Source organism: Kogia breviceps, chromosome 10 (genome assembly GCF_026419965.1).
Source record: "Kogia breviceps isolate mKogBre1 chromosome 10, mKogBre1 haplotype 1, whole genome shotgun sequence".
Classification (NCBI taxonomy): Eukaryota; Metazoa; Chordata; class Mammalia; order Artiodactyla; family Physeteridae; genus Kogia; species Kogia breviceps.
Window position 1 is genome coordinate 70502887 of NC_081319.1, and position 27880 is coordinate 70530766.

At 41.2% G+C, this 27880-nt stretch overlaps 2 protein-coding genes across 9 annotated transcripts in view; one reads left to right on the forward strand and one right to left on the reverse strand.

Annotated features, from left to right (window-relative positions):
* The window catches only part of KCTD20 (potassium channel tetramerization domain containing 20), a 35105-nt gene extending 28058 nt beyond the window's left edge, over positions 1-7047 (forward strand). For 3 of the 5 annotated variants that reach the window (XM_059076409.2, XM_067006098.1, XM_067006099.1), the window contains 3 exons: positions 172-369; positions 1764-1874; positions 3452-7041. In XM_059076409.2, the coding sequence (XP_058932392.1) occupies positions 172-369; positions 1764-1874; positions 3452-3744 (602 nt within the window). In that variant the 3' untranslated portion in view covers positions 3745-7041. Of the gene's footprint in view, positions 1-171; positions 370-1763; positions 1875-3451 lie in introns of all 5 variants that reach the window. The other 2 variants (XM_067006096.1, XM_067006097.1) reach the window with 1 other exon arrangement.
* Positions 7048-10384: 3337 nt separating this feature from the next.
* The window catches only part of STK38 (serine/threonine kinase 38), a 44433-nt gene continuing 26937 nt past the window's right edge, over positions 10385-27880 (reverse strand). For 2 of the 4 annotated variants that reach the window (XR_010835075.1, XR_010835076.1), the window contains exons 7-15: positions 26598-26752; positions 22576-22678; positions 21652-21713; positions 15603-15720; positions 14451-14574; positions 14186-14281; positions 13135-13229; positions 12147-12416; positions 10385-11127 (exon numbers count right to left, since the gene is read on the reverse strand). Coding sequence is in view for 2 of the 4 variants with exons in the window: in XM_059076377.2 (XP_058932360.1) it covers positions 12286-12416; positions 13135-13229; positions 14186-14281; positions 14451-14574; positions 15603-15720; positions 21652-21713; positions 22576-22678; positions 26598-26752 (884 nt within the window). In the remaining 2 variants the exon portion in view is untranslated. Of the gene's footprint in view, positions 12417-13134; positions 13230-14185; positions 14282-14450; positions 14575-15602; positions 15721-21651; positions 21714-22575; positions 22679-26597; positions 26753-27880 lie in introns of all 4 variants that reach the window. The other 2 variants (XM_059076377.2, XM_059076378.2) reach the window with 1 other exon arrangement.

Sequence of the window (27880 nt, forward strand, 5' to 3'; positions counted from 1 at the left end):
ATGTGAAAAGTATCTAACATTATAGCCTTGGAGTAGGAGACATACTCTGCCTTTAAATAGGCCACTTCTCTGGACCTTATCAATGATAACAGCTGTTACCTCATAGTCTTTTCACTCCGGTAATACCTGCATTTGAGCAGAGAGGATGTTCACTTGTCTTTTGTCTCCCAGGTGCTTTACTGCATGAACTGTCTAATGATGGCGCTCACAAGCAGTTTGATCACTACCTCGAAGAGCTGATCCTGCCCATCATGGTGGGCTGTGCCAAGAAAGGGGAGCGAGAATGCCACATCGTCGTGCTGACGGATGAGGATTCTGTGGACTGGGACGAAGACCACCCCCCACCCATGGGGGAGGAGTATTCCCAAAGTAGGAGCCCCTTGCATGATGTACCTGTTTCCAGCAAGAAATGTGCTGCCCAGAGTGGCAGCTAAATCCTAGAACCAGTGTGACTGTCGCTGTTGAGCTGATGATGAGCACACTCACCTGGATGAGGGTCCTTCCTGCGGCGGGGGGCATAGGGAACATCGTTATGCTTCCCATGCCTACCGCTGGCGTCTGGTACTGTGTCAGTACCGCGGCAGCACATTAAGTGGCGGTGTCATTCTTCTCTCCATTTGTTTCACTTTAAATCCTTTTGAATTGGTAGTAATTTAAAATTCAGAAAATACAAAAGGATATACATTGAAAAGTCTTATTCCCACCCTGCCTCATCTACCCAGTTTTCCTCCTCAGTTTCTTTTATATTCTTCCAGATTTATTCAGTGCACGTACATAAGCAATTACATGTTCTTTTCCCAAATGATACCATATTGTAGAGACTGTTCTATATCATGTCTTACATTAAAAGCTTCCACAATCTTTTTTATGGCTGAATAGTATTCCATTGCATGATTGTGCTATAATGGATTTAACCAGCCCTTTTGATGACCATTTAAGCTATAAATTATAAATAATGCTGCAGTGAATATCTTTTTAAACAAAGTCTTTCACACATGTATATCTCTATAGAATAATATTCCTAGAAATGAAATTTCTGTGTCAAAAGCTTTGTGCTTTTATGATTTTGATAAAATTTGCCAAATTTTCTTTCATAAAGGTTGAGCCAGTTTATACTCACAAGACTATATGATGGGTTTATTTCCCATATGCTCACCAAGACAGAGTTTCACTGAACTTTTATCTTTGCCACTCTGATAGGTGAAAAACAGCTTCTCGCTTGAGTTTTAATTTGCATTTCTCACTTCATGAATGAGATTGACCATCTTTTTAAGAGCCATTTTCATTTCTTTTTCTGTTAACTGTAATCATGCCTTTTGCCCATTACAAAATTGGATTGTTAGTCTTTTCCTTAATGATTTGTAAAATCTCTCTATTTGTGACCACTCTCTATAGATATCAAGGAAATTAGCCCTTTGTAATATGAGTTGCAAATATTTTTCCCAGTTGGCTGTCTTCTTAGCTTTGTTTGGTGTTTTTGGATAAGCAGAGATGTTTTTTTATGTGATCAAGTGTATCAATTTTTCTTTTATGACTTCTAGGTTTTATGTCATATCCAGAAAGGTCTTTCCTACCCTGAGACTATAAAAATGTCTTGTATGGTTTCTTTCTTATGGTTGATTTATTATTTAACATTTAATCTGTGATCCATATGGATTTTTTGGCATCAGGGCTCAGGTCATTAGTCTGAATCTGTTAGCTCATCTCCTTCCTTTTACAGAGGTATTCACTCCGTGACTAACCCCAGATTTTTTTTTCCCCAGTTCTTTATAGCTCTAAGCTCTATAGATTTTTCAAATATATTGAGAATCGGGATGTCGCTAAAACAGTGTTAAAGGAACGGGGCCTGAAAAACATTCGCATTGGAATTGAAGGTAAAGAACATCCCAGTCAATATTCAGCTTGCATGGCTCATGGAGTAGGTTGGATCTTTGGCCACAGCTTTTGTCCTTAAAACCTGGCTTCCGAGGGCCTAGAGAATAGACACACATGGAAACTACATTCCTACCCAAGTTTGAATATTCCTGTTTTTGTTTTAGTTTGCCCTTACATTTCCTTGTCATTTTATTTCCAGTTGAAAATGCTTTAAAGCAGCTGTAGGAATAAGTTCCAGTTTACTGCCTCAGGATAAAGAGCAGTGAGGACTAGGCACTGGGGTGGGGTGGGGTAAATGTAGCAGGGCTCGTGGGCTCACCAAGTGGGAGGGCCAGCCATTTAGCCAACAATCTTGGTGAGGCTCTTTCTGGGATCTGGAAGGGTCCTTCTGAAAACTATAACTTGGAGACTCATTTTATTCCACTACATACCTTTGGGGAGTGTCTGGATATATTGACAAAACTGCTTTAAATGATTTGAGCAATGGCTCCCAACCTGTGGTCTCCGTGGAAGTGTATTGGAGATCAATTCCTGGAGAATGCTGAAGCCGTTCTGGTCTCCCCTCCATGGGTCTTTGACTCTTGTGTTTTGCTACTCTAGCTGTCTCAATATTGCTCACAGAACCCGTTGTTGTGTCCAACTTAGGTTGGACCTTAACGTTGGAAGAGATTTTTGGTGTTTTGTTTTGTTTTGTTTTTTGTGGTACACGGGCCTCTCACTGCTGTGGCCTCTCCCGTTGCGGAGCACAGGCTCCGGATGCACAGGCTCAACGGCCATGGCTCACGGGCCCAGCCGCTCCACGGCACATGGGATCTTCCCGGACCGGGGCACAAACCTGTGTCCCCTGCATCGGCAGGCGGACTCTCAACCACTGTGCCACCAGGGAAGCCCAGGAAGAGATCTTTGAGATCATCTACTAAACCTCTTTCTACTGTGTCCTCCTTTGTCTCTTTAGAAACCACAGGGACAGAGTGATGGGTCACTCCATTTCCCACAGCAGCCCATCAAACTGTCCTACCATGAGAATATTCTTCCATATATATAATAGATAACCTCCTCCCTCTTCTGTCGTCCTTCTAGTTCTAGCCTGTGAAGATATATACTCAGCATAAGATTTCTCCCATATCCCTGTGACAGCCTTTGAGATATTTTAGGCAGCATCCCAGTTTTTTCTTTAGGCTTAAACATTTCACATTTCCTTAAGTACTTCTCATACAGGTTGCCCTCTAAGCAATAGAATTAGAGGACTAGAGTAACCATGCCCCAGTAGGATTTTTGTTCTGTAGTATTGAAGCCAGTAAAATAAAGACTTCTGAAATTAGTAAGAGGTTTCTCCCCCTTCCATTAGAAGGGATACAGTTTTTGTTACTTCCCTTCTAAGGACAAGACCTACTAACCTGAGCAGGAGAGAAGCAAGCATGTAGGTGGCTGGGCCTCAGAGAACATGGTCACTTCCCTGTAGTTGTCACATAGTCTTGGGATTTGGGAGGAAATTCATGTGGTTAGGAAGGAGGAAGTATGGAAACCAGAGTGAGCAATTTGCTGGGGTCATGATGGCTTTTTTTTCCCGTTTCAGGTTATCCTACCTGTAAAGAAAAAATTAAGAGGAGACCTGGTGGCCGGTCTGAAGTGATCTATAATTACGTGCAGCGCCCCTTTATCCAGATGTCATGGGAAAAAGAAGAAGGAAAGAGTCGCCATGTGGATTTCCAGTGTGTTCGAAGCAAATCCCTTACTAATCTGGTAGCTGCTGGAGAAGATGTCTTGGAGGACCAAGAGATATTAATGCACCACCCGCCCCAAGTGGATGAACTTGACCGGCTAAATGCCCCACTTTCTCAGATGGCTTCTAACGACTTTCAGGATTAGGGGCAGCTGTGGGCCCCGGTGCCGGCCTTTTCTCTGTCTGGGATGCCCATAGCCAATCCTCCCCATGGTTTGTCTCACACTAAGTAGGAGACATGCTTCTCCCCCATCCTTTCCTTTTCTACCATAATTAATGTGTGTCCTTTTCAGTAAGTCTGTGCCTCCAGCAGGAGATGAAAAAGCACTCACTGGTAATTAAGCTACCAGCTTTGCAGCAGCCCTGGTAACTTGAAAAATTTGGGTCTGGTGCTGTTCACCGAGTCTTTGCATAACTGCAAAAGTGGGAAAGGAGGTCAAGACTCCTATTGCCTCATATTCAGCAAAGCAGTTGCCATCCTTTACACTCCGTTCTTGGCTTTTGTTTATTTGGTTTTATACTAAGCAAATTACTTAGCAGCAAAGGGACCAAACTTAGGAGACAATCTCTATCTTCTACAAGCAGGCACTAATTGGATGCCCATTAGAGGTTAGTGAAGATACCATCCTGGTGGCCTCTGTGCCCAGGTTGCATCTGGGAAGAAATAGGCTCTCATTCAAAATGTCCAAAAGGAAATTCTTAGGAGCTTCAGTTCTTTTTTTTTTTTTTTTTTTCATTATTGCAATGAACAATTCAAAATCTCACAGATTCTTTGACAGGAAGGATAATGTATAACAATGTTTATGAAACCTTTTTAGTTTCAAGGTTTTTGACCCTAAACAAATTGATTATTTATTTGGAGTGAAATTCACACTTTGATTATCCTGGCTTGGAATCTGGTGTGAAGCCATAGGTTTTCACCCTAGGCCAGCATGTTGCTGTGGGTGTGGCTAGGAGACCTTAGATATGGCTTAAAAGGCTTTCAAGATGAGGGCAATGATTTCTCAGAAGTGTGCAGTTTCTCAGTAGAAAGACTAATAAGAGCTCGGTGGGTAGGACTGGAGGTGAATCTGGGTGGGAAAATGTCACCTGCCTAGACTTTGTCTCAGTGCAGGGTTTTTCGTTGTATATTCTTTTCATACTATGGAATGTTTCTAGGTATCAGGATATTTTAATTTTTGAAATAGCCTATCAGCTGCTCACACTGGGTAAGAAAACCATACTAATGTCATCTCCAAAGGAAGAATGAGTTGAAGGGAAATTAGGCCTAGTCATTTTGATTGATCTGTCAGCTCTGGGTTAACTACATGGTGTTTGACAACCCAGATCACTCCTCTGGGTACTGTAACCACCTCCCCTGATGTCTCCATGGCTGTTAACAGTAGAGATTCTGGAGTCAGATGTGTCTTGAGATCCTTCCCATTTTATGGTAGAGGTTGGCCTTCCAATCACCTACCCTGACAATGTACAAAAAGAGACATGGTTTCCTTCAAGTTCTCTAAGAACAGGACTGGTTTTCTTAAATTCCATTTCCACAGGATACTATAGGGCAAGCTACTTGATGCCATTTTATGACTGCCCTAGTCAGAATTCTCCAAAGGTAAAGTCAGATTGGGTGTTGACAGCTACTCCTTCCAGGCTTGAAGAACAAGAGTGTTCTTAAGGCGTGTGTTCTCTGTGCATGTGACCAGGGCCAGTGTCAGGGGACATCAGCACTCTGTTCCTTACTCAGAAAAATTAGTAGTAAGGGGTTAAACCGAGCCATCCCCCAGCTACAGAGTTATTCTGATTATCATTGGCATCCATTTGTAAGGCTGATGGCCAGGGTTAATGTTTAGGGTTAATGTTATTTTGTAGCCAAGGGGTAGTTTTATTCCTGTGAAAAGAATTCGCTGTTTGAGGTCAGGTTTGGCTTTGACCTTACTGGTACTACATTCATACCCACGACCAGCCAGGATAATTGTTTAATGGTGCTTCCTTTACACTTTGTGGTTGACTTCCATGCCATCACAAAGGAAATTTGACTTGTGTAGACTATAATAAGTATGTATAATTTGTTTTATAGCTTAATATAACATTTAAGGGTAGCTATGTCTCAGCTAACACTCTAAAACTTATTAGTCATTGCTTAGGTAAAAAGCTAGGTATAAAAGTGTGGCATGTACTTAACACTTTGTTCTATGTAAATGATTAATTTCCTCTGGCTTTCAAAAAACAGGTCTTTTTTTCCCCCAAAATTGGGTTAACATGCTTTCGTCCCCAGCCTTTAGGGTTCAAGTGAGCTGGAGATCTGTGGAGGTATATCTGCCATTGTTGCCAGGTGGTGGTGACGGAGGGAAAAACTGGGCCCACAGGTTCCCTCTGGTGAAGAGGACATTTCTTCTGTACCCCGTGCCCTTCCAGCCCGGAGCGCAGCATCAGTGCAATTAGGTGGCCCCTTTCAGCCACAGCTGCTCTGTTCCCAGGGCCAGGACGTCCCGTGGTGGCAGGACCTCGCAGTTCTCGCAGGAACAAGAGCTGGGTTGCAGTCCTTCCCTTCAGAGTCAGTTACTGGCCAGCTGGGCAACAGGTATTTCTAATTAAAAAGGTGAAACTCAGGTTTGGTGTTTTTTTTCCTAAGTGCCTAAATAAGTAAGCCAGGCTGTTTATACAGAAACATTTTCGTAAGAAAATGTTTTTACCCAGACTGTCTTATTCAGAGGTATCTATCTCAGCAGGCCAAGATAAACCTGAATTTGCGGTTTAGGATCTGAGTTTGTGTCTGCATCATATCATGTATTGTTGATTAGGAAACATTTGCCATTAAGGAACAGGCAGGCAAGGAGACAGTGTTAAAATGTGTCTGATGAGATTACTTAATGGTTTCTCCAAAGTGGAGAAGAGATATTAAAAGAATGACAGTAAAAAAAAGGTAAGGAAGCTAGAAAGCTGGATTTATTGCATGATATGCAGTAGCCAGTATTACTTTGAACTAAATTCCGTGTGATACCTAATGTATACGGGTCTATGAAAATACTGTGGCATAAGTCCAAAAAGGATGGATAGTGTTCCAGCAGGTCCTTCTGTTACGTAAAAACAATCAGAGCACAGGCTTTAAATTGTCAAAGTGTGATGGGGAGCCTTTATCGAGTAATAGTCAATAGAAAGTTAAGAATCAGTTAGTGATTTATTCAATGCCTCTTCTTGCCATCATTTTGAAATTGTTAAACTGGGCATAGTTCAGAAAGCAAACCTGATACCTTTATGGGAGATGGAGCCACATCCGTGCTCTGGGTGGGATCACCTCTGCAGGAGAACATTACATTTTCTCTTAAAGGCAAAAATGCTTGTAGGTTTTGCCTCTTTACTTTGTATTTACTTTTAAAGTTGCACTTGTTCACCTACCAGTGTTTACGAAATCCTGTATTTGGGATGCTTTTTCAATAATAAAATTGTTATCATTTGTGTCCATGTTGTTGTTGTTTAGCAGAAAATATTGGAACTCAAGATGTTAAAGGGGACTGAGAGTCACAGCACCCGGACTGCCCAGGAGAGGCTCTTTCCTACAGCAGCTGGCGGGGGTGCGGCTGGCCTGGAGCCCGTATTGTGCTTTTCCCACCCTGCTATTTCTTACAATTCACAGGTTCCAGAGCCATAATGGTCTGCTCTCTTGAGTTTCTGGTTAACTTGCATTCAAGACCCCTTGAACTCTCAAATCCAGCCAAGGAGTACCCCACCAAACCGAATGTAAATTTGAAAGGTAAGATGACTCACAAACTTCTATGTTCTACTGTTGGTTTCAAGCAAGTGAGGAAGCATGGCAGGCATGTAAGGCAGCTAAGAAGGTAGGGCAGGGTCCAGGCAGGTCCCTGGGAAACACTGCTGTGGGGCACCTTGCTCATCCTCTGCTCTCTGATTCGGTCCTCTTCTAGTCAGGTGCCTCCTGAGCTCCCCCGCTGCACACTTGGCCTGAGACGTTACTGGTGACACTGGCAACTTGAAGGGGTGCTGAAGCAAGCCAGAGCCTCCCTGGCAGGCCTGCCTTTGTCAGCACACAGGTTAAGAACATGCTTTGAAGGCATGGCCCACTGAGTATGTTCAGTGCCAAGTGCTGCTTGGTCACAGGGACATGCTGACTAGGACACAGTTCCTCCCTTCAGAGGGCTCTTACAATTGCACAAAGACAGATCCATGAATAGTTCAGGTCACTCAGGAAGCGCATAAGGATGGAGTAGCCAGTTTTTACTATGAAAATTAGAGGAGAGTTCACAAGAGGGTTCTATACATAACACATGAACCAAACTGTGAAAGACAAATACTAGTTGTTTTGGATTCATGAATCCAAATGAAGTATTCCAGTCCAACTCAACTATATAAGCAAAGATGCAAAGGTGAAATAGCTGCTTATTGTCATCAGGGAAGAGGAGGGTGGGAGCAGGGGGAGGACAGTAATGCGGAAATAGATAGGCCAGAGTAAGGAAGGGCCCTTGTACCTCAGACAGAGGTGTTTGGTCTCATTATATAAACTCTGAGGAGCAAGGATTTTATGCAGGAGAATAACGTGATCAGACCTGAAATTTAAAAGAGTTTCTTTGGCAGCAGAGAGGACGACAGACTTGAAGGACCAGGGACAAAGGTCAGCTAAGAGACCACAGCAATGGACTCAGCAAGGAAGGATGAAGACACTGGTAGGATGGACAGTCATGCCCCAGAATTATATATGTTTACCGATGGGAATCATGTAAGAAATTTCTGGCTTGGACAGCAGGTAGAATGAGCTAGAAAAAAGGCTGTGGAGGCAAGAGGAGCTCCATAAGGACAGTTTGCACCTGTAAGAGGCCTTCCAGGTGGCAATTTCTAATAGGCACTTGGCTACATGGGATCTAGAGTTCTGGGGAGGGATCCAGGCAGGATGGTCTATTTGAAGATCTCACCACAAAAACGGCAGCTGAAGCCACAGTATGGGGGCGATCACACGAGTGAAAAAAAGGCAAAGGCATTGCTCTGACGAGCACCAGCATTTGGGCAGTGGCAGAGGAGCTACCAAGAAGGAAGTCAGAGAGGTGGGAGCAGAGTTTTTTGTTTTCATTCAACAGTGTGAGTGCAGCAGGCTGGTCAGGTAGATGAGGGCTGAAGAGAAGCCGGTGGATGTGGCAGTTAGGACGCCAGTGAACAGAGGAACGCTTATAAAAATTAGTACTAGCACGTTCTGCACATGGGATAATTAATACTAATGTGTTTCACACAAGGGGAAGAAACCAGACTGAAGTGAGAGGGAAATGAAGTAACGAAAGTGACTGGAGAGTGTTTTTCAGGAAGCAATACTTACTCATAGCCCCACGCCTCCCGTCACAGCACAGAACCATACCTACCAGCCCCCCAAATCCTGCACTGCTCACCTTCCCCTCTGCCAAATCACTGCTACTTACTAACAGCTCTGGGAAGCTTCCTCAACCTTCCCAACAACTCAGGGTTGGCTTAATAGCACTCACTGTTAAAGCAACACTAATGTACTAATAACTTTAGTGTTGATGCTGCAATTCTGTTAAGCCAACTTTGTGGCTGGGAATTCTCTCCTCAAACTGATGTGTGGTTCAGAACCACAGTGGGATTCCCTATTGCATCCCTAGTGTACCTGGGATTGAGCTCTGTATTTTATGAACGCTTAAGTATTATGTGGGCAAGTTGTTTTTCTCTGAAAATATGCCTAAAGAGCAGCGTGGAAGCTTGTTTTTAAGTCAGTGTTGGTTTTGACAGATCATTCCAGGGAAATGGTTGCTAACTAGGAAAGGAAAATAATATTCACTGGATCCTTTTGCATTCAATTAAAGACACCGTTTGGGTTACACACAGAGGCCCAGGAGAGAGTAACAGGAGAAGGTGATCCAGGAAATATGCTTTCCAAGGAAATGATTCAGAGAAATAGTAGTAGCAATCAATGGCAGAGGATTCCTACACTATACAGATGACTGTTAAAATAAGCAATCTGCTATTCACAGCCTAACCATTAATCCCAAAGGAATTCCCCTCTTACTTTTGAAATTCTTAAATAGGTACTGAAGAAAATTATGATGTCCTCCTGAATCAAGGAGTCTGAATGACATCAGCATTCAGTTTCATTTTAGAATACAGTACAGTTCAAGTTCTATTTTCTAACTCCTCCTAAGAGACGGGACACAGAATTATCTGTGTCCAACACTGAGGACTGTGGACCAACACTGAGCTAGTGGCTCCCTACATGTTTCTTGAAACTCATGAGCCTTGGAAAGACAGTACATTGTTAGGCTGCATTTAACTAACCTCTGCCTGCAGTTCCCACCCTGGTTGGTCTCTGCCCCTTCCTCTTTGCCTGAGGGTCCTTTTCCTGACCCAGAGAAGGAGCTAAGAAGTGGGACCCATGAGACTCCTTAAATCTACATCCAGAGACAGAGCCCTGCTCTGGTGGATGCAGGGAGCTGAGAAGTCCATCCTGGGAGCTTGTGAGATTCCTGAACAGTTGTATAAAGAGTCCACCAGTTGACAGAACTTTCGTCGGCAGGTCTCCCCTTGGCCTAAACTGCACTTACTGCAACTGAGCCAGGTGAAAAGAGCACAGACGTGAGGCCAACAGAAGATAAGTCTCTTTACATGTTAACTCCAGTTCAGAAGACTTGTTCTCAGGGAACAAAAAAGCAGGTCCCATCTTCCCTGAGATGGTAAAGTATTTTGCCTAAAGGTGGTCTTCAGTGTTTAACGCTTTGCAGACAAAAGGGTTAGAGGAAGCCAACAGCACTCTGGCTCTTTGAATTACAAGCCACAGACTTATACTGTTGTTTTCACACGGTTTATTCAGACATTTAAAAGGTAAAATGTGGGCATTCCCCGCAAAACAAATCATCCCCTGCCACTGCCCGACACACAGACTACCTACCACGCTATTACCTCTCATTGTCCATGCTTACCACACACTCTTGCAAAACACACAGGGGTCAGGACCCCAACTATTTGGTAATCCAATGAAGCTACAAAGTTACACAAAAGAATCTCACTTCCTTTTCACTAGCAAACCATGAATGAAAGAATAAGGGGAAACACATTACCTTCATCCAGAGTTAATATTTCCCTAATATTCTTTTTTCTTCCTCTAAGACATTAAAACCCAAAGCAGTTTCACTTACTACTGTAACTTTGATCGTCCATTTTTCTTTTCTGAATGGCTAAGCTAGGACATACTTTCATAGCTGATGTTAACAACCCTCAAGACTGGCAGAAAGCAGTCTCCCAGCGGTGGCTTGGCTGTGACACTGCAACAGGCAAAGTTACCACATAGGTGCAAATGATGCTTTAAGAGTTATCAAAATTTCTTAAAGTAATAATGCATTAGTATGGAGCCTCCACATTTTTCTGATGCAGCAAAAGTCCTCTAAAGGCGGTGGCAGCTGTGAAAGAAAAGGCACTTTGTGCTAAAATTCAGAGGGTCTCTCTTGAGAACACCACAGCAGAGAGGTCTGGTCAGCCCAGGCCTGCACGTGACCCTTTAGGGTGAAGAGGACCATCCCCCAGGAAGGCATCTGCAAAGGAAAAATTTGTAATCATGATTCCAAGGCAAAATGGTTACTTAAAGTTGCGAGAGGAGAAATACTAAGAGAATACAAATACGGTTGCACCAAAGATTGAGGCGTGAACTTTGCGCGGGTTTGCAGGCTGGCTCTGCACTTTGTATTGGGCTCGTTCCTTCACCACTTGCAGGGAGGTTCTGGACACGGATCAGGAGCAGCACCTTAGCCAAGAGGGTCCTAGGCCTCCTGCTTCTGCCTGGGCTCTCCTTGCTCTGTTGCTCTCCTTGCTGTGTTGCCAGGAATAAACCGAGGTCCTTTTGGCAGCACTTGTGGGTATTGCTAGTCCATGGCAACATCCAAAGGGATTTTCTAATTCATCCGTGAAGAGAAAGTGAGGATTTTCCACGTGATCCGGGACTCCTTGGCAATGCCCAGTGGCTTTCTGGGCCTTCTAAGAGCAACAAAGCATCAAGCTGGTATCTTCCCATCAACACTCAGAAAAGCAGCGTTGAGTATTTCAGATGGGCAGAAGGAAATAAATCAAAATGGACTGAGGGTCTTTACCCTAGTACCGTAAATAAAGTGCACCATGAATGGAGGCTATAAAAAGCTACTTGCCCGAGGCTGAGGTTTGGGGAGAAACTACCATCACCCACTCAGAATGGTGGATCATTTCCTTCAGCCAGAATGCTGGCTACTGAAGCTTTCTTTATTGCTTTATTTCCTTAGTACTATGGAACTTTTAGCTGTAAAGAAAAAAAAATACTTGGTGGGCTTAGTAGCAAGCATGTCACAAAATCACAGGAATTGGCTGATACTCAGTAAGTATATGTTACAATCTCAATGTTGGATGATGGCTGTTTTTCCCCCTTCATTCTGATGAACTTAGGAAAACTCAAGTTTTTTAAAAACATCAAATTGGCTCATGATGCTTCTAAAGAAGCAGGACAGCCGTTAATGGCTGATGTAGTAGAAATGGCTGTCTTTGTTCTACAGGTCATCAGATGCATTATGGAAGAGAATCCACTTACTATCACATTTCAGGAGTTTACCATGACACGTTGGTAGGTTCCATAAACTTCTTGGAAGCTCTTTCAAAACAGTTATGTGAGAAGAAAACCACGATGTTGTACAAAGAACTGCTCGATTTAGGATCCCATTTCAAGGAAACTATTTTGCTGCTTTCATGTAGGAAGGTATTGCCCCCCGCGCAGTCAGACCCTCAAAGCGCTTGTATGTGTAATTGATGAAGACCCAGTCTTTGTTCTTGTAGTCAGTGTCAGGGTGATTACTTGTTGCCACTGGGAAAGAAACAGATGTGAGAGTTGATTCACTGCCTTACCCTGATGGACTATTCAGTACTGAAGACATGACATTCTGAAGAACATACCACAGCTTCTATCTGGGAAAAGTTATTTTTCACTCTGCGAATTTTCTACATTTGCCTGCCTATGTTCTCTGAACCTCATGTTTTTCACAATTTTTTTTTTTTTTTTTTTTTTTTTTTGCGGTATGCGGGCCTCTCACTGTTGTGGCCTCTCCCGTTGCGGAGCACAGGCTCCGGACGCGCAGGCCTAGCGGCCATGGCTCACGGGCTTAGTTGCTCCACGGCATGTGGGATCTTCCCAGACCAGGGCAAGAACCCGTGTCTCCTACATCGGCAGGCGGATTCTCAACCACTGCGCCACCAGGGAAGCCCTTTCACAATATTTTTAAAGTTTTATTTTCTCACTTCTGTCATTTCAGATTACCTAACCTTTAATTTAATAAATAACAGGAGAACAAATCTTTGTGGTTCACCCACCCAGCTGAGCAGGCTAAATATGGGCGTTTGTATTCACTACTTTCCATTCAACAAGGTCTCACTGCTGCCCTGCATTAACACTGGAAAAACACTTACAAAGAGCCTGAAGTCCTGAAGTTCCTCTCCATGTTCTCTACCCTGATTTGTAAACATCACCCCAAAATTTGGGGGAAATAATACACTTATAAGGCAGCCTGAGGCAGTGGCAGTATTACCTGTTGGCTTAAGAATATCGGATTCTGGAAACTCATCGAAGTTTGAGGTATCATCAATGCTTTTGATTTCAATAGATATTGCAGCAGGCCGCTCTCTGCCAAGAACAGACATGCCAAAAATTACTACGGTTAGTAATCATATGGATCACAAGTAATCAAGTCTTTCTCCAAAAAAGAACCCTGGTCTGACAAGGGAAGACTGTCCACTGGCAGGCAGCATTAATTTCCTTTGAAAAGCTTATGACCACTGACCAACCACACCAGCTGACTACAACCAAACAAAACTATGATGGAAAAAATGTAACAATTATTCATAGCTAGGAAGAAAGACAAGAAAAATAAGGAGAAATTAAAATCCAAAGTTAGCACACTCCCCCTGACAGCCTGCACTGTCTGCTGAAAAGGGAAACTGAACCTCTAAATGCCCCTCTTCTACCAGAAGTGCCAATGAGTAGAGTGGCTAAAAGGCAAAGGTAGAAATCACAAGCATGTGAATTAGATAGAACACTATTATGAAATGGATGACAACGTCATCTTCTGCTCAGCCAGTGAACGCTGAGTGTGGAGGTCTGTGCAGCGCTGGCAGCTCTCTGCAAGCCCCGTCCGCAACAGTTTCACGCGTCCCCTCCACTCCCCCTCTGCGCCCTTCCCCACTCCATCTTTCTTCCACTCCTCTCTTCCTTCTGTCTCCCAGTGATAGCCTCCACCCTAGGGGCAGGGACAGTCCTGCTGATGGCTCCTAACACTAGAGAAGTTGGTGTGTTCTTGGTAAAAGCAAGTGCAACACAATGCTTAGGTGGTCCTCTCACCGTGGAATCCAAAGTTCACTTCACTTTGGAAACGACTGCTGGCTTCAATGTGTCCCATGGCACACGGGTGACAGGAAGCCCCAACTCCCAATCCTCGCCATGAGTGAAAATCAGGAAAAGACCCTGAATTTCTAAGAAGCTCTCTTCCCATACTTGGCTTGCCAGTAGTGGTGCTTCTAAATTAGTATTAAGCAAACTACAGACTTTCTGACATTATCCTGAAACTTTTTATATGGATATACCTGATATGTTCCCAGTCAACACCTTCAAAAAAAGAATTGCTTTTGATTTCCTCAACTCCAGGGGCTCCAATTCTATGTTCCCATTCACAGCAGAATCTGGAAAAGACAGAGGCCTCTCAGCATAGCTCAAGTAGTCTCTTCAGAAAAAGAAAAGGAGAAATGGAAGGAAGGGGGGACCGACCCAGGAAATGATGAAAATTTTTAAAAATAGATTCACTCATGTCAAAAAGCCTGGCTGGGGGACAGGGGAAATGTTCTCTGATACCTCAAAATTAGATCCTTGGCTTTCTCAGAAATAGGAACTTCTGGAGGAAAAGTCAAAGTTTCTTTCCAGTTCATCACCTTCTTATATGTCTCTTGAGGGGTCTCAGAACAGAAAGGTGGGTAGCCTGTAATAAAAAGGGAACTTCGGAGCTTTTACATCCCAGAACTTTGAATCTGAGATTATTCCCCTTAATCTGATTCTAATATATCTTTAATGATCCTATATGTCCTTCCCTACATGACACGGACAGGATTTTCACTCACCCCAGAAAACATCTAAACCAATTGTTCATTTTCCCCCAAACTCCTAAACCCAAAGTGAAGTTGTGTTTCTGGTACCACTAGGGAGCCAGCTGCTAGCTGGAGCTGGAAAAAGGAAGGAGGACAGAAGCAGAGTTGCAGAGGCGGGGCTCACTGTGCCCAAAGAGGAAAATGAAAGGATGAAACAACATCATTAAGAAACGACTCCATTCTAGGAATATCCTTATTTGGGAAAAGTGACCACCATGCCTCGCTTTGAGAACTACAGGTGAGAAGGATAGTCACCGTAATACTCCACCTGCCCTCTACATAGACCACATCCGCCTCCACAGGCATGCGTCCAGTGTTCCCAAAGACAACACAGCCAGACGATGCCACACCAGTCATTCACAGACTCACTCAGGGCCACCAGAGACAGATGGGCTCTCCTAGTGCTCAGACATATGGCCAGCCCCACAGATGTGTCCCCTAAATACACAGATATATGAAGCAACAGGGAGAGAGGTCCGAGGGGTCCATGCTCTGAAGGCTTTGAGAGAGAAGGGAGGACAGCAACTAAGAAGTAAAGAGTGCTCGAGACACGGCCCAGTGAAGGCTCTCTGTATACAATGGGTGTTTAATAAATGCCAGTGAATGAAAAAGTTGCTAGATGGAGAGGATGGAAAAGTCGAAGAAAACCATGATAAATGATCAACAAAGCCACCAGAGGGTGCCAGGGAGCCAGAATATAGTGGGATACATTTGATGGCCCAGCGTTTTCTACCTAGGAAACTTCACTTTGAAAGACAAGGGGGGTCATCACTTAGATGATCCCTACCTGAAACAGTCTATTATCAACATAGGACTCTTTCCTGACTTCACAGAAAAAGTCCTCTGAAACCACGCAACTTACCGATGAGCATTTCATACATGATCACCCCCAGCGACCACCAATCACAGAGCTTGTTGTACCCGGTCTGCATGAACACCTCAGGAGCAATGTAGTCAGGAGTGCCTACTGTGGAGAAGGCCTGAAACACGTACACACATCAGGAAGCCCAGCAGGAAGGTGGGTGCCCAGAGTTCTGTTCTAGAGATCAAAGGCTACAAGTATCACCTAGAGCTACCCACAAACTAAATAAGCAGGATGGCCCCACAGCTTAATGGTAAGCCTGGCTTGCCAGAGAACTTCCAAAATGAAAATAAAGCTTTGTCAGTGAGGTGAGAGACCATTCACTCGGTCAAAGGTATCTGTCGTAGCAACTAGTACCATAACTGAGCACCCAGTAAGTGCCAGGCCCTGTACTCCTTTTATGCTTATGAGCCTATGACAGAACTCAGCAAAGAGGACCTTATTAGCCCAACTTTGCAGATAAAACTCTGACGCCCAAAACGGCTTTGCCAAAGGCCTCAGAACTAGTTAACTGGCAGAGCCCGGTTTGGAAATTAAGTATCTTGCTCAAAACCATCCCTCTTTCCACCTCTTTAATTTGGAAAATCATAAAGGGAAACTTTATTATCAAAAGCTAAAGTTATAACCTATTGGTCAAAGGTTTATAAATGTCTACTTATCAAACTGAAACATTTATGTAACTAGTTCTTAGAAGAGTATTTTCTAAATTCAAGTAATCTATTCTTATATACCAGGACTGCAATACTAGGGGAAGTACAGTCAAAAAGCCTTCCCGTGCTCAGCATTTGAGGGCTTACCACATGGAAGGCTCTAATCTAAGTGCTTTCCATATTATATAACTTATAAAGTTAAAAGCTGTGTGGACTTTTAAAAAATAATTATGAAATACTGCAAACATACAGAAAAAAAAAAAGCACAGACAATACAACATCCATGTATACATTACCCATATTAAAGAGAGGTTAATAATCTGTGATATTTGTCTCAGATCATTCCTTTTTAAAAGAAACAAAACTATGGAAATGATTAAAGCCAGAATCCTTCTCTCCCCACTGAAGTCATAACTACCCTGAAATCATAACTACCCCTGTGCTATGCTTGTATGGATATTTGTATAAATGACATGTAACTTCTTATATATTTCAACTTTTAATAAAGGGTTTCATACTGTACTGCATTATTCTACAGTGCTAAAACTTGTTTTTACTCCATATTATGATTTTGAGATTTATTCGTGTAGTTCTAGTTCACCAATTTCACTGCTGTACACTATTCCATTATACAAATGTTACAATGTTTTTTATACATTCTTCTCTAAATAAACACTTACATTGCTTCCAATGTTTCACTATAACAAGTAACACCTGAATAAACATTCTTGTAACACGTCCTGGGCACTGGGTAGTATTGCCAGGTCTTGCATCATGAGCATCTTCAACTTAATCAGACATCATCCAGTTGTCCTCCAAGGTGGTTACATCTATTTATCATGCCCAGTGGGATGAGCTCCTAGTGCTCCACTTTCACCAACACTTGTCTTTGTCAGACTCTTAAATTTTTACCAATCTAATGAACATGAAATAGGATCTTGCTATTTTAATTTGCATTTCCCTTATTTCTAGTAAGGTTGAGTGCATATCATATGTTAATTAGCCATTCAGTTCTTTTTTTCTGTGAATTACTGTTCAGATCCTTTGACCATTAGTCTTTTTTTCAGTTGCATCATCTTTTTTCTTATTGATTCCTTGGAATTCTTTCTTTCTTAGCTTTTCTTTTTGGCCTCACGGCTTGTGGGATCTTAGTTCCCCGACCAGGGATCGAACCCTGGCCCTGGCAGTGAAAACGTGGAGTCCTAATCATTGGACCACCAGGGAATTCCCTCATAGTGATTCTTTATGAATCCAAGGCATTAATCCTGATTCAGAACATTAATCCTTTATAGTTTTATATATTGCAAATATCTTCTCCCAGACTGAGGCTTATCATTTTTATTACGATTTTTTTATTTGTTACATACCAAAAAATGTAAAATTACCAAATTATGAAGCATAATAAAATGAATACCCATGAGTCCAAATGAAGAACCAAAATATGTATCACTGATATTATTCAAGCTAACAGTGTACCCACCAGCCCATCCTCCTGCCTCTCCTCCTAACCCCCATGCTCAATTTTGTTTATCATTCCTCTGCTTTTATTTTTTTATTTTTATTTTTTGGCCACACCACGAGGCATGCAGGATCTTAGTTCCCCGACCAGGGAATTGAACCAATGCCCCCTGCAGTGGGAGTGTGGAATCCTAACCACTGGACTGACGGAATTCCATTCCTCTGCTTTTAAAAAGTAATTTTGCCACATGTGTCTCTCAAATTGAGATCTTAGTTTTGTTTTTGAGCTTTGTAAAAATATTCTACATGCAGTCTTCTGCTACCTGATTTTTCCTCTCAGTATTTTGTTTCTAAAATTGATCCATGATATCACATGTAGCTGTAGTTCAATTACCGCTAACAATATTCTATTCCAGAATGTAACCATTTTCCTATCCATGGAACACTGGGTTATTTCCAGTTTTTTGCTATTATGAAATGCAATAAACATTCTTATACATGCCTCCTGGTTCAGAGGTACAAGAGTTTCTCCATGGCATCTGACTAGGGGTAGAACTGCTGGGTTGTAGGGTATGCACGTGAACTATAATTCCAAAGTAGTTGGACTATGTGGCTTGTCTTTTCATTTGCTTATATCTTTCAATATATTGAAGGTTTTTTTTCCTTTAAAGTAGTGAAATACAGCAAGTATTCCTTTACAATTTGTACTTCTTGTACGTTATTTAAGAAGCTCTTCCCTTCTCTGAGGTCATAAATATATTGCCCAGTATTTTCTTCTAAAATTTTTAAAGTTTTATTTTCCATCTACAATTTATTTTTGTGTATACAGTAAGGCAGGAACTCATTTTTTCCATATGGAAAATCGTATACTGTTTTCTTTTAAATACACATATTAAATAACATAAATGCCAACTGTGTTTTTTTTTTAAAGCTTTAGAGTCTGAAACATGGATTGGGCCTTCCCCAAGAAGCAGAAATATTTTAATTCTAATTATAAAAGTTGAGAAACTACAGAAACCCTTCAATTTAGACTAAATATATTCCAGCAAAGCTGAATGTTAAGTAAATCTTACTTGTCCAAAGATTTCTACTATAAAACCAGAGACCTACTGCCACAAAAAAAGAATTTCTTCAAGATACTAAGGTGTAAAAAAAAAAAAATCTTGGAGTTATAGAATGTAGGCAACAGCAGGTTTAAAACTGTGATATAAGGTAATGTTCTCACCTGGAAGCTAGAGTCCCACCTTGGGAGCCCATTCTCACTTTAGCACATGGTAAGTACAAATGATCCAGGTACAAATGATCCCCCTTCCCAAATCTTTGTCTATTTTCCATACTGGGGTGTCCTCCAACTTGAAGCTCTTAATACCTCAAATCTATACCCTTCTTTTTCCTTTTGTTGTCTGGGTGTTCACAGTGTCAGCTAGAGCTGTGCTCTAAAAGAGTTTTGTTCATTGTTAATAGTCATTTCAGACATATGATATGTTCCAACTTACGATTTCATTTAAGATTTTAGGGGATATAAAGCAATTTAATTTCCTACTTAATGACTTCTGAAAATTCTACACTCAAAAAAAATGAATTGACAAAGACTGGATGCCTAGATGTAACTCATCTTTTATTACCTCTGTGGTTTAATACCTTAAAGTTAACTCATACCTACTGCCTAATCAGTTACTAGGGCCTAAGAGTTACCCAGGACCATGCTGGTACTACAAATATTAGAATAGGATTTAATCAGCCAAAGATGAAGCTAAAGCCTCTGCTTTTTTTCAGTGATTCTCAATGGACTGAAAAGTAGCAGGCAGGGTGAACAATTACATATGTTAGGCTTAACCTAGAGCAATAAATTTATATTAAGCATTAACTAATATGAACCTTCCACTTGGTACTAGCTGAATGGGATCACTTATGACAGGTCAAAAGCACAGGGTTAACTGACCTTTTGAAGACTGAAAGTTAGCTTTATTTTCTTCAAGTTATCAAAGGAGGTCATATGAGGATGACCACTTCTACTATAGATAGAGTAAAAAGGCAAGAACCTTAACCACAGCATGAGAACCTAAGTTTATTCCGATTAAAAAACATTAACTATTAAAGAACACTTAACTCCAAATATGGAACTTGGGAAATTTCCTTCCTTATAGACCTATAAGGGGTTCCTAGTAAGTCTGACATGACCCTTTAGTATATGTCAAAGGGCATAAAGCTTCTCAGAGTACAAGAATAATTTAAGGTATGTAAGCTTAATTACCCCCAAAATTAAAGTGGCCAAAGGTTAAATCTTAGTTTGCTTTAAAAAAAATTTTTTTTAATCACAGAAGATTCCTTACCTTTTGTTACCCTCCAAAACATAGATAATTATCAGTCTCCCAATAATGCAGGAGCTACTGTTTAAGAAATAGTCTCTTAGATAGAGGGTCTCAACTTTCACTGCACAGTAGAATCACCCAGAGCCCTTTTAAAAATCAGATACTGAGACTATATACCCCAAACCAACTGCATCAGAATCTCTTGGGGTGGGACCCAGCATCAGTAAGTTCTGAAGTTCCCTAGGTGATTCTGGTATGCAGCCAAGGCTAAGATCTACTGCTCTATGAGAGACATAATAGAAGCACCTGACATTCCCTAATCCTTAACAAGCTATGAAAAGAAGGCTATGATATGACTAGCTATACCAAACCTAAGTATCCCCAAGTTAATGTTAGAAAAAGATATCACAGATTAATTTCATTTTCTACATTTCCAAAAGCCCAGATTTAACATAAAAATCATAATATTCAAAGCATGGTCTTGAGGCCCACTGATGGGCCTTAAATGAATCCAAAAAATGCAAGCCTTTCTTTTGATTCTTTCTTAATCCTAAGGCTTCCACTTTCACATATGACTAACAGGTACTTAGTAGCAACCTACTAAATGAGTTATTAAAGATACTATAGAGAACTCTAATTCACTATTTTCCTAAGAAGTCTGGCCAAAACACTGTATTTGGCAAACCTGCCAAGTTACAACTGTCTACACCAACAAGCACAAGTGCCACTATTTCTAGCTAATACACATGCATGATCATCATTCCAAGGTAGTCATAGTTTTCCATCCCTGCTATTCTTGCTTTCTAATGACCAACTGCTATAGTTTAGCTTTACTATTTTCAATTTGCTATTGGGTTTCTAGCAAAGCCTAAGTAGTATGTAGTGATACACATTTCTATTATATCTGGTCAATATTTCTCCAATAACTAGACACGGATATGTGCACTGCATTTTATGAACCAATGAGTCAGAATAGAAGTTTGCCTAGACAGCAATATTTCACTGGTGAATTTGTACTATTTAAATAAATTCTAACATGCTATTGATACCAAGGTAAATGCAATAATGTTACTTATTTTTAAGCTTGTGGGGCATAATTTTATGTGTATATACTCAAATACTAGTAAAGTAAGCATTTCCCTTAAATTTCTCTCCAGTTTTTATCACCAAGTTCCTTTTTCCACCATAAAGTAGGAAAGGGTGGGGCAGGTGAACTGATTTGACTCAGTGAATCAAACTTTTGTAAGTTTGAGAACCATAGCCTTAAAGCTCTGGGTAGGTATTTGTACTTAGTTTCATTTTGCGAGAACTCCGTCTTAAATATAACCCCTTTACCACCATAAACATAGGGAAAAGGTAAAACAGGAAGGAAAGGGGTTGTCACCAATGTAAAAGGTCAGAATGAGGTCATCCACTGAAAATGACACAACCAAAACAACCTCATATTATCTGCCCTCCTTCAAAAGGTAACTTTTGGCACTACCAACATAATGACAGTGCTCTATAAAGGTAATTTAAAACAAGGAATAGGGAAGCTACAAATATTTATCAAATGCAAATTTATGTGCGTACTTTTAAACTGGTTCATACTTGGTTTGTAGCATTTAAGAAGCCACAAATATTACTTACTAGCTGCCGTCTGTTTCTTTTCCAGGTTTCTGCTTTCCTTTTGGAATTCATGTTCTGAAAAGCTAAAAGCAGAGAAAACAAGTTCTAATCAAAGTTCAGGAATAAAGTTTACTACTTTTTTAGGCGCTGGTTCAAGCCACATGAGACCCTCAAGTCTTGCTTTTCTGCCCATACATCAATAACTCTGGATGACACATTTCCCAGCAAATTCATAAGCCCAAATCAGAGGCTCTAAAGCATTAACTCAAAGAATCACACAATAAGAGTTGTAAGCCACACTTCTATGTGGATCAAGTGGCTAGAGAGGACACGGACAGGCCTTAAGCAAAATTACAGGGGATTTAATCAGAATCACAGGGAATTCAGTCTCATCAGAAGCAAAGGTCCCAAAGTGGACCTAAAACATTCAGAACTTCTCAAAATTACTATCAAATTTCCAACAGTCGTAACTGTTACATAATCAGAGACTTCTGAATATGTAATACACTATGGACATAAGCTTCTCAAGGATGAACTGTAATTTTACTACAGAGTTTCAATGGTTTGATAGAGTCAAAGTAACTCATAAACTTCTTTCTGCCATGACAGAAAGAAGCACCAAGGATAAATCTAATCTGGAGTTGTTCCCAGGACTCTTTCCTTTACTACTTTTGCTTGCCTGCTTCTTATTCATCCCTTGTAACCTTCTCAGTACAGCTCCAAAGAATGCTCTTTTGGACATCTGCCTTTAACACATTTGGTAGCCTTCATCTTGCCTCACCATATAGAACAAATCACAGGCAAACCTGGGAAGGTATTTTTACTCTCTAAAGACTCAAACTGTGAGAATCCCCTAATCCATCCCGCATATTTTGGTTACCAGGGGAACAGCTCTTCCTGGCCCCGTTAAGGGATAAAAAGGCTAACATCACTGTTAACACTTACTGAAATCACTGGGGAGGCTGTGGTTCAGATTCCTATAAAATTCTGTCCTATGTGCTTTTTTCAGTCCTGTGCAAAGGCCAAAGTCAGAAAGTTTCACGTGGCCCTATGGGGAGGAAACAAGGTAATGAATGGATGAACATTCATGGATGTGGAACAGAACATTATCTTCTCCAGCTCCGTGCAGTATCTATTGCATCTCCACAGCCAAAGGATGCTGCTTTTTCTCTTACTACAGGGAGAAATACATAATAGCAAACAAATTCTTTAAAGATCACCCCAAATCCTATTATACAAATAAAAGTATTTTCAGTTTTGCACATTACCTTTGTTTTTGTCCAAATATAAAGTTTAAAACAAGTTGAACCCTCCGTGGCATCTAACTTTTTTTCGCTTTTTAAAAATATTGAAATATAGTTGGCATACAATATTATATTAGTTTCGGGTATATCCACTGCATCTAATTTTACTTCTTAAACTAACTCAATCAAATATTCTTCTGTGTTTCTTCAAAATCATTTTTAATGTCTACATAATATTCAAATGACTTAGTACATCGCTATCCCCCGATACTGGGTGCTTAATCCACTCCCAAAGCACCCCTGTGCCAGAGAGGGCCTGTGTTCCCAACCCTAATCACACATGGTACAGAAGATGGTCTTAATAAACAGCTGTTAAATGATGAGTAAATAAACAAATCTTTGTTCATATAGCTTTTTCTCCACTTGAATTATTTCATCAGAATAAATGCCAAGGAGTAAACTATTCCAAAGACAAAGGGAATAAACTTTATTGCACAGTTGTTGACAAATATTGCCACACTGTATTCCAATCATAAGTCTCTGACTTTATCATTCTCTTCAAAGAAAACTCACACCTCCTGTGAGCCAGGCACCATGCCTTTAAGTGTGCTGTCTCATTCTTAAGCCACACTTCACAGACTCAAGAGTCATTAAATGACTTTGGGGTGAAGTGGCAGAACCAAAGCCAGAAATCAATGCTCGCTCTCTCTCTCCAGACCAGATTGCTTAACCTCTCCAACCCCCTGATCTCATCTGGAAAATAGGAATAATGATTATCTTCCTGGCAAGAATGATGAGAATTAATGCATGTAAGGCTCCTAACCTGGTACCTGGCACATGCCTTGCCCTAAGGAAGAGGAAGGTGTTCTTGGGGTGGTGAGATTTTCCTTGCAGGGCATTTGGTCCATGCCAAAAGGTCCTTGATACTTGGTTCTGTCCAAAACCATTTGGCATGGACACTTTGGGTTGGACCAAATTGCAAGGAACTTTTTGCATGGACCAAAAGTCTTATGAACACTTTAGACAGGACCAAATGTCCACTAACCAAAATTTTAAGTAGATAAGGAGGTAAAAACCAAAAATAAGGGAGGGACTCTTGATGCTCAGGGATCTATACTGCTCAAGGTCACACGATTAAAAGTGATGTGGCCAAGGTCTGAGCTCCAATGACTCATCTGTGGTCTTTCCATGATACCACCTTCCTTCAGTCTTTAACATACAAACTTCCCAGTGTACAAAACTACAGAAGCTTTGCTTAGGGTCAGGTTTTGGGAGGTTTTTTATCCCATTAGGTTTGGCTGTGTGTGTGTGTCTATCTGTCTGTCTGTCTTTGGTAAACTACCCAAGATAAAAGACAGCTTCGTGCCTGCTAACCTAGTATCTTCCTTTAAGACTTGCAAATAACCTGTTATGCAAGCCAAGGAAGTGTTTTACAGTTCTCATAATGACATGATTTACCTGGACACCTCCAAGAAAAAGTGTCTTAAAAAGCAGTGCCAGGGCTTCCCTGGTGGCACGGTGGTTAAGAATCCGCCTGTCAATGCCAGGGACATGGGTTTGAGCCCTGGTCCGGGAAGATCCCACATGTTGCGGAGCTACTAAGCCCGTGTGCCACAACTACTGAGCCTGAGCTCTAGAGCCCGCAAGCCACAGCTACTGAGCCCATGCACATGTACTGAAGCCCATGCGCCCTAGAGCCCATGCTCCACAATAAGAGAAGCCACCACAATGAGAAGCCCGCGCACCGCAACAAAGAGTAGCCCCCACTCGCCACAACTAGAGAAAGCCTGCGCACAGCAACGAAGACCCAACGCAGTCAAAAATAAATAAATTTTTTTTTTTTAAAAAGAAGCAGTGCCTGGAGCAAATGCTATTCAAACCTAAATTTTCAGGGAATTCTGTAGCTCTTTTGAGTATACAGCAGGAACTCAAAATGTCTACATTTTCACTTCTATAATCTATATGGCTAAACACATATATGAGCTCTCCTCCACAAGTCTGGGCTAGCATATTGTAGAGAGCATGTCTGCACCAAACAGGGTGCCCAAATCCACCTCAGCTAGACTGAGTCCCCAAGCTCTTGGCCTTCAGTATGTTTGCTGACCTTGAACACAACTACGGCCTACAACTAAGCGAGAACTAAGGCCCCTGGGGTACAGGACCAAGGCATCTGAACCCAAGACCACACAAAGTAGGGCTACTGCTTTATTAAAAATATATCTGGGACTTCCCTGGTGGCGCAGTGGTTAAGAATCCACCTGCCAATACAGGGGAAACGGGTTTGATCCGTTCAGTCTGGGAAGATCCCACATGCGGTGGAGCAACTAAGCCCGAGAGCCACAACTACTGAGCCCACATGCTGCAACTACTGAAGCCCGTGCACCTAGAGCCCGTGCTCCGCAACAAGAGAAGCCACCACAATGTGAAGCCCGTGCACCGCAACTGATAGTAGCCCCCACGCACTGCAACTAGAGAAAGCTCGCATGCAGCAATGAAGACCCAAGGAAGCCAAAATTAAATTAATTTTTTTAAAAAAAGAAAACCCTTCTATCAGGCATAGTTTAAAAAATATATATATATATCTAAACTTAAGGACAGAAAAATAATTTCATATACATTAACATTTTAAAAGCAGAATACCAAGCTATTTACTTTTATGATGCTAACTGTACATAAACTGACACAAACAGAAAAGGTACTGAAGCTATTTTACTAAAATAGTGGTGATCTTTCAATGATAACATTATAGGTATTTTTCTTCTTTATAGCTCTCTGTATTGTTCAAATTTTCCACTACTTATATACATTATTCTTAAAATAAAGAAAAAAACTATTAATTAGAAGAAATTACCTGACAAACCTCCTACCCTCTTGAAACAGAAAGATTAAGGTTTTCAAAGAAAGTAGACCAAAACTTCATATTTTTCAAAGACTGTTATCAAAAGACAGTAAGAAAGAAAAATACCCTAGGAATTAAATTTACTTTCCTACTTAAAAGAAACATTCAGTCTAGACAACCATTCTATGTACCAGAACACAACGACCTAGAATTTTAGAGCTGGAAGGGACTTTGGAGCTTCTCTGGATCAATATATTCACTTTATAGATAAGTGAGGTCCAGACAGTGGAGGAACTTCCCAAGGAGCATCCAACAATTTAGCAGCACAGGGATTCTCTTCTGATTTGCCGTGAGTTTAAGAATCAGGCAACTAACCTCATTTGCATGTCTAAAGATGACTACAAAGAGGCCATCACAGGGACTGAGCAGGACTCTGCCTTAAGCAGAGGGCGCAGGATTTGGAACCTGAACTTTGTGGCAGATTATTGTTGCTGTCGCCTTACTTCCTGGTTCTTGGCTGGGATCCTCCACAGATGAGGTTGCCCAACAAAAGGGTTCTCGATAGGAGATGCATTAGTATAGTTAATTATATGCTAAGAGAAGATGACTATCTTTGGCTTTAATACAAAATAACTTAAATCAATTTTATTCTTCATCATTTTCCAAAGTGTTCTTTATCTTTACGAGGAACATTAAGTCAAATTATGGAATTCATAAGCCTTTCAGAGAAAGTAACAGCAAACTAACCTGTAAGAAAAAGAAAAAAATGTACCAGGTAGCTCACAGCTCCCCTACTGTGATTACCGCAAGGCACACAGGTTTAGCAGAGGCTGCTCAGACAGGTAAAGACACGCTGGTCAGGCTGCTGCTACTCCCCACAGTACCTTGCTGTCCAGGAGAAGATTGTCTGGTTTGATGTCTCTGTGGATGAATCCGAGTTGGTGGATGGAGTCTATGGCTAATACCGTCTCTGCTGCATAAAACTGAGTCTCCTCTTCTGTCAGTGTGTCTTTCTTCATCAGCAGGGTCATCATGTCCCCTGGAAACAAGAAGATACAAAGTACACACACACACACACACAAAAAAAAAACCACAAACAAATAAATGCCAGTTTTCAATATGTCTCCCCTATCTGCCAACGTAAGGTGGTGCTAAACAGGCCTCTGCTCTGTCCCAGAGATTACCCACTATGGGCAGAAATGCCCAATATGAGCAGAAATGGTAAGCAGTTTCTAACACTTAAAAGGTAAAATTCACAGCCAGGGATTACAAAACACTTTCACCTAAGCTAACTGATGCTGACCCCTAAGCTGAGATTTCCCTTTTACTTTGGAGAGAGAAAGGAAATTTCTCTCACACTAAAATAAATAAATAAGTAGACAGATAAATAAATTTGCTTAAGGTAATTTTTTGGACTGGGGGAAAAGCTACTTTACTTTTCACTTTGCACAAACTTCTCTCTACCTAGAACCAAATGGCATTTCCACATAGGCTGTTACTGCCATTATCAGAGAGGCTGAAATGCCAAACAACAAAAACGTAAAAATTCTGGGAGGCTGAGAACAAGCTCTCCAATGTTTATTCACAAAACACTAGAACATAAATAAAAAGGTGGGATTTAGGTAGCAAAGTGTTAGTCAACAAAAGCTAAATATAAACTGAAAATGCTACAGACTAGGATGTATAATAGCTGCCTCCCCAAAGTACACGGATAACACCTCCCTAGATCAGTTGGGATTTCTCTTCAGTGTTTTATTGTAGGTACTTAAATATACACCAAAATGCTTTATACAGCTTTTACAACACAACATCAGTATCTTAGCAGTTAAAAGGTAACCTTAGTTTTCTGCAAAGTCAAAATTTAATTATTTCTGCTTAACACCAACAACATAAAATGGTGAAAAAAGATTCTGATCCTAACTCAACAGTCAGACAAAAGCAAAGCAAAGGAAATATGAAAAAGCAGTTTAAAGCTAAAAGAAACAGGAAAGATTCAGTTTAGATCGCATAGGAAGACATTTATATTAGAAAACAGGGGAAAGAGATAGAAACCTCTGATTTTAATAGAGCGCCACGCTGCTTTTTAAATTTAATTTATAACTTTGAGGGAATTTTTGTATTCTTGGAGAAAAGTGGATATTTTACCTGTGGGCAAAAATTAAGCCAT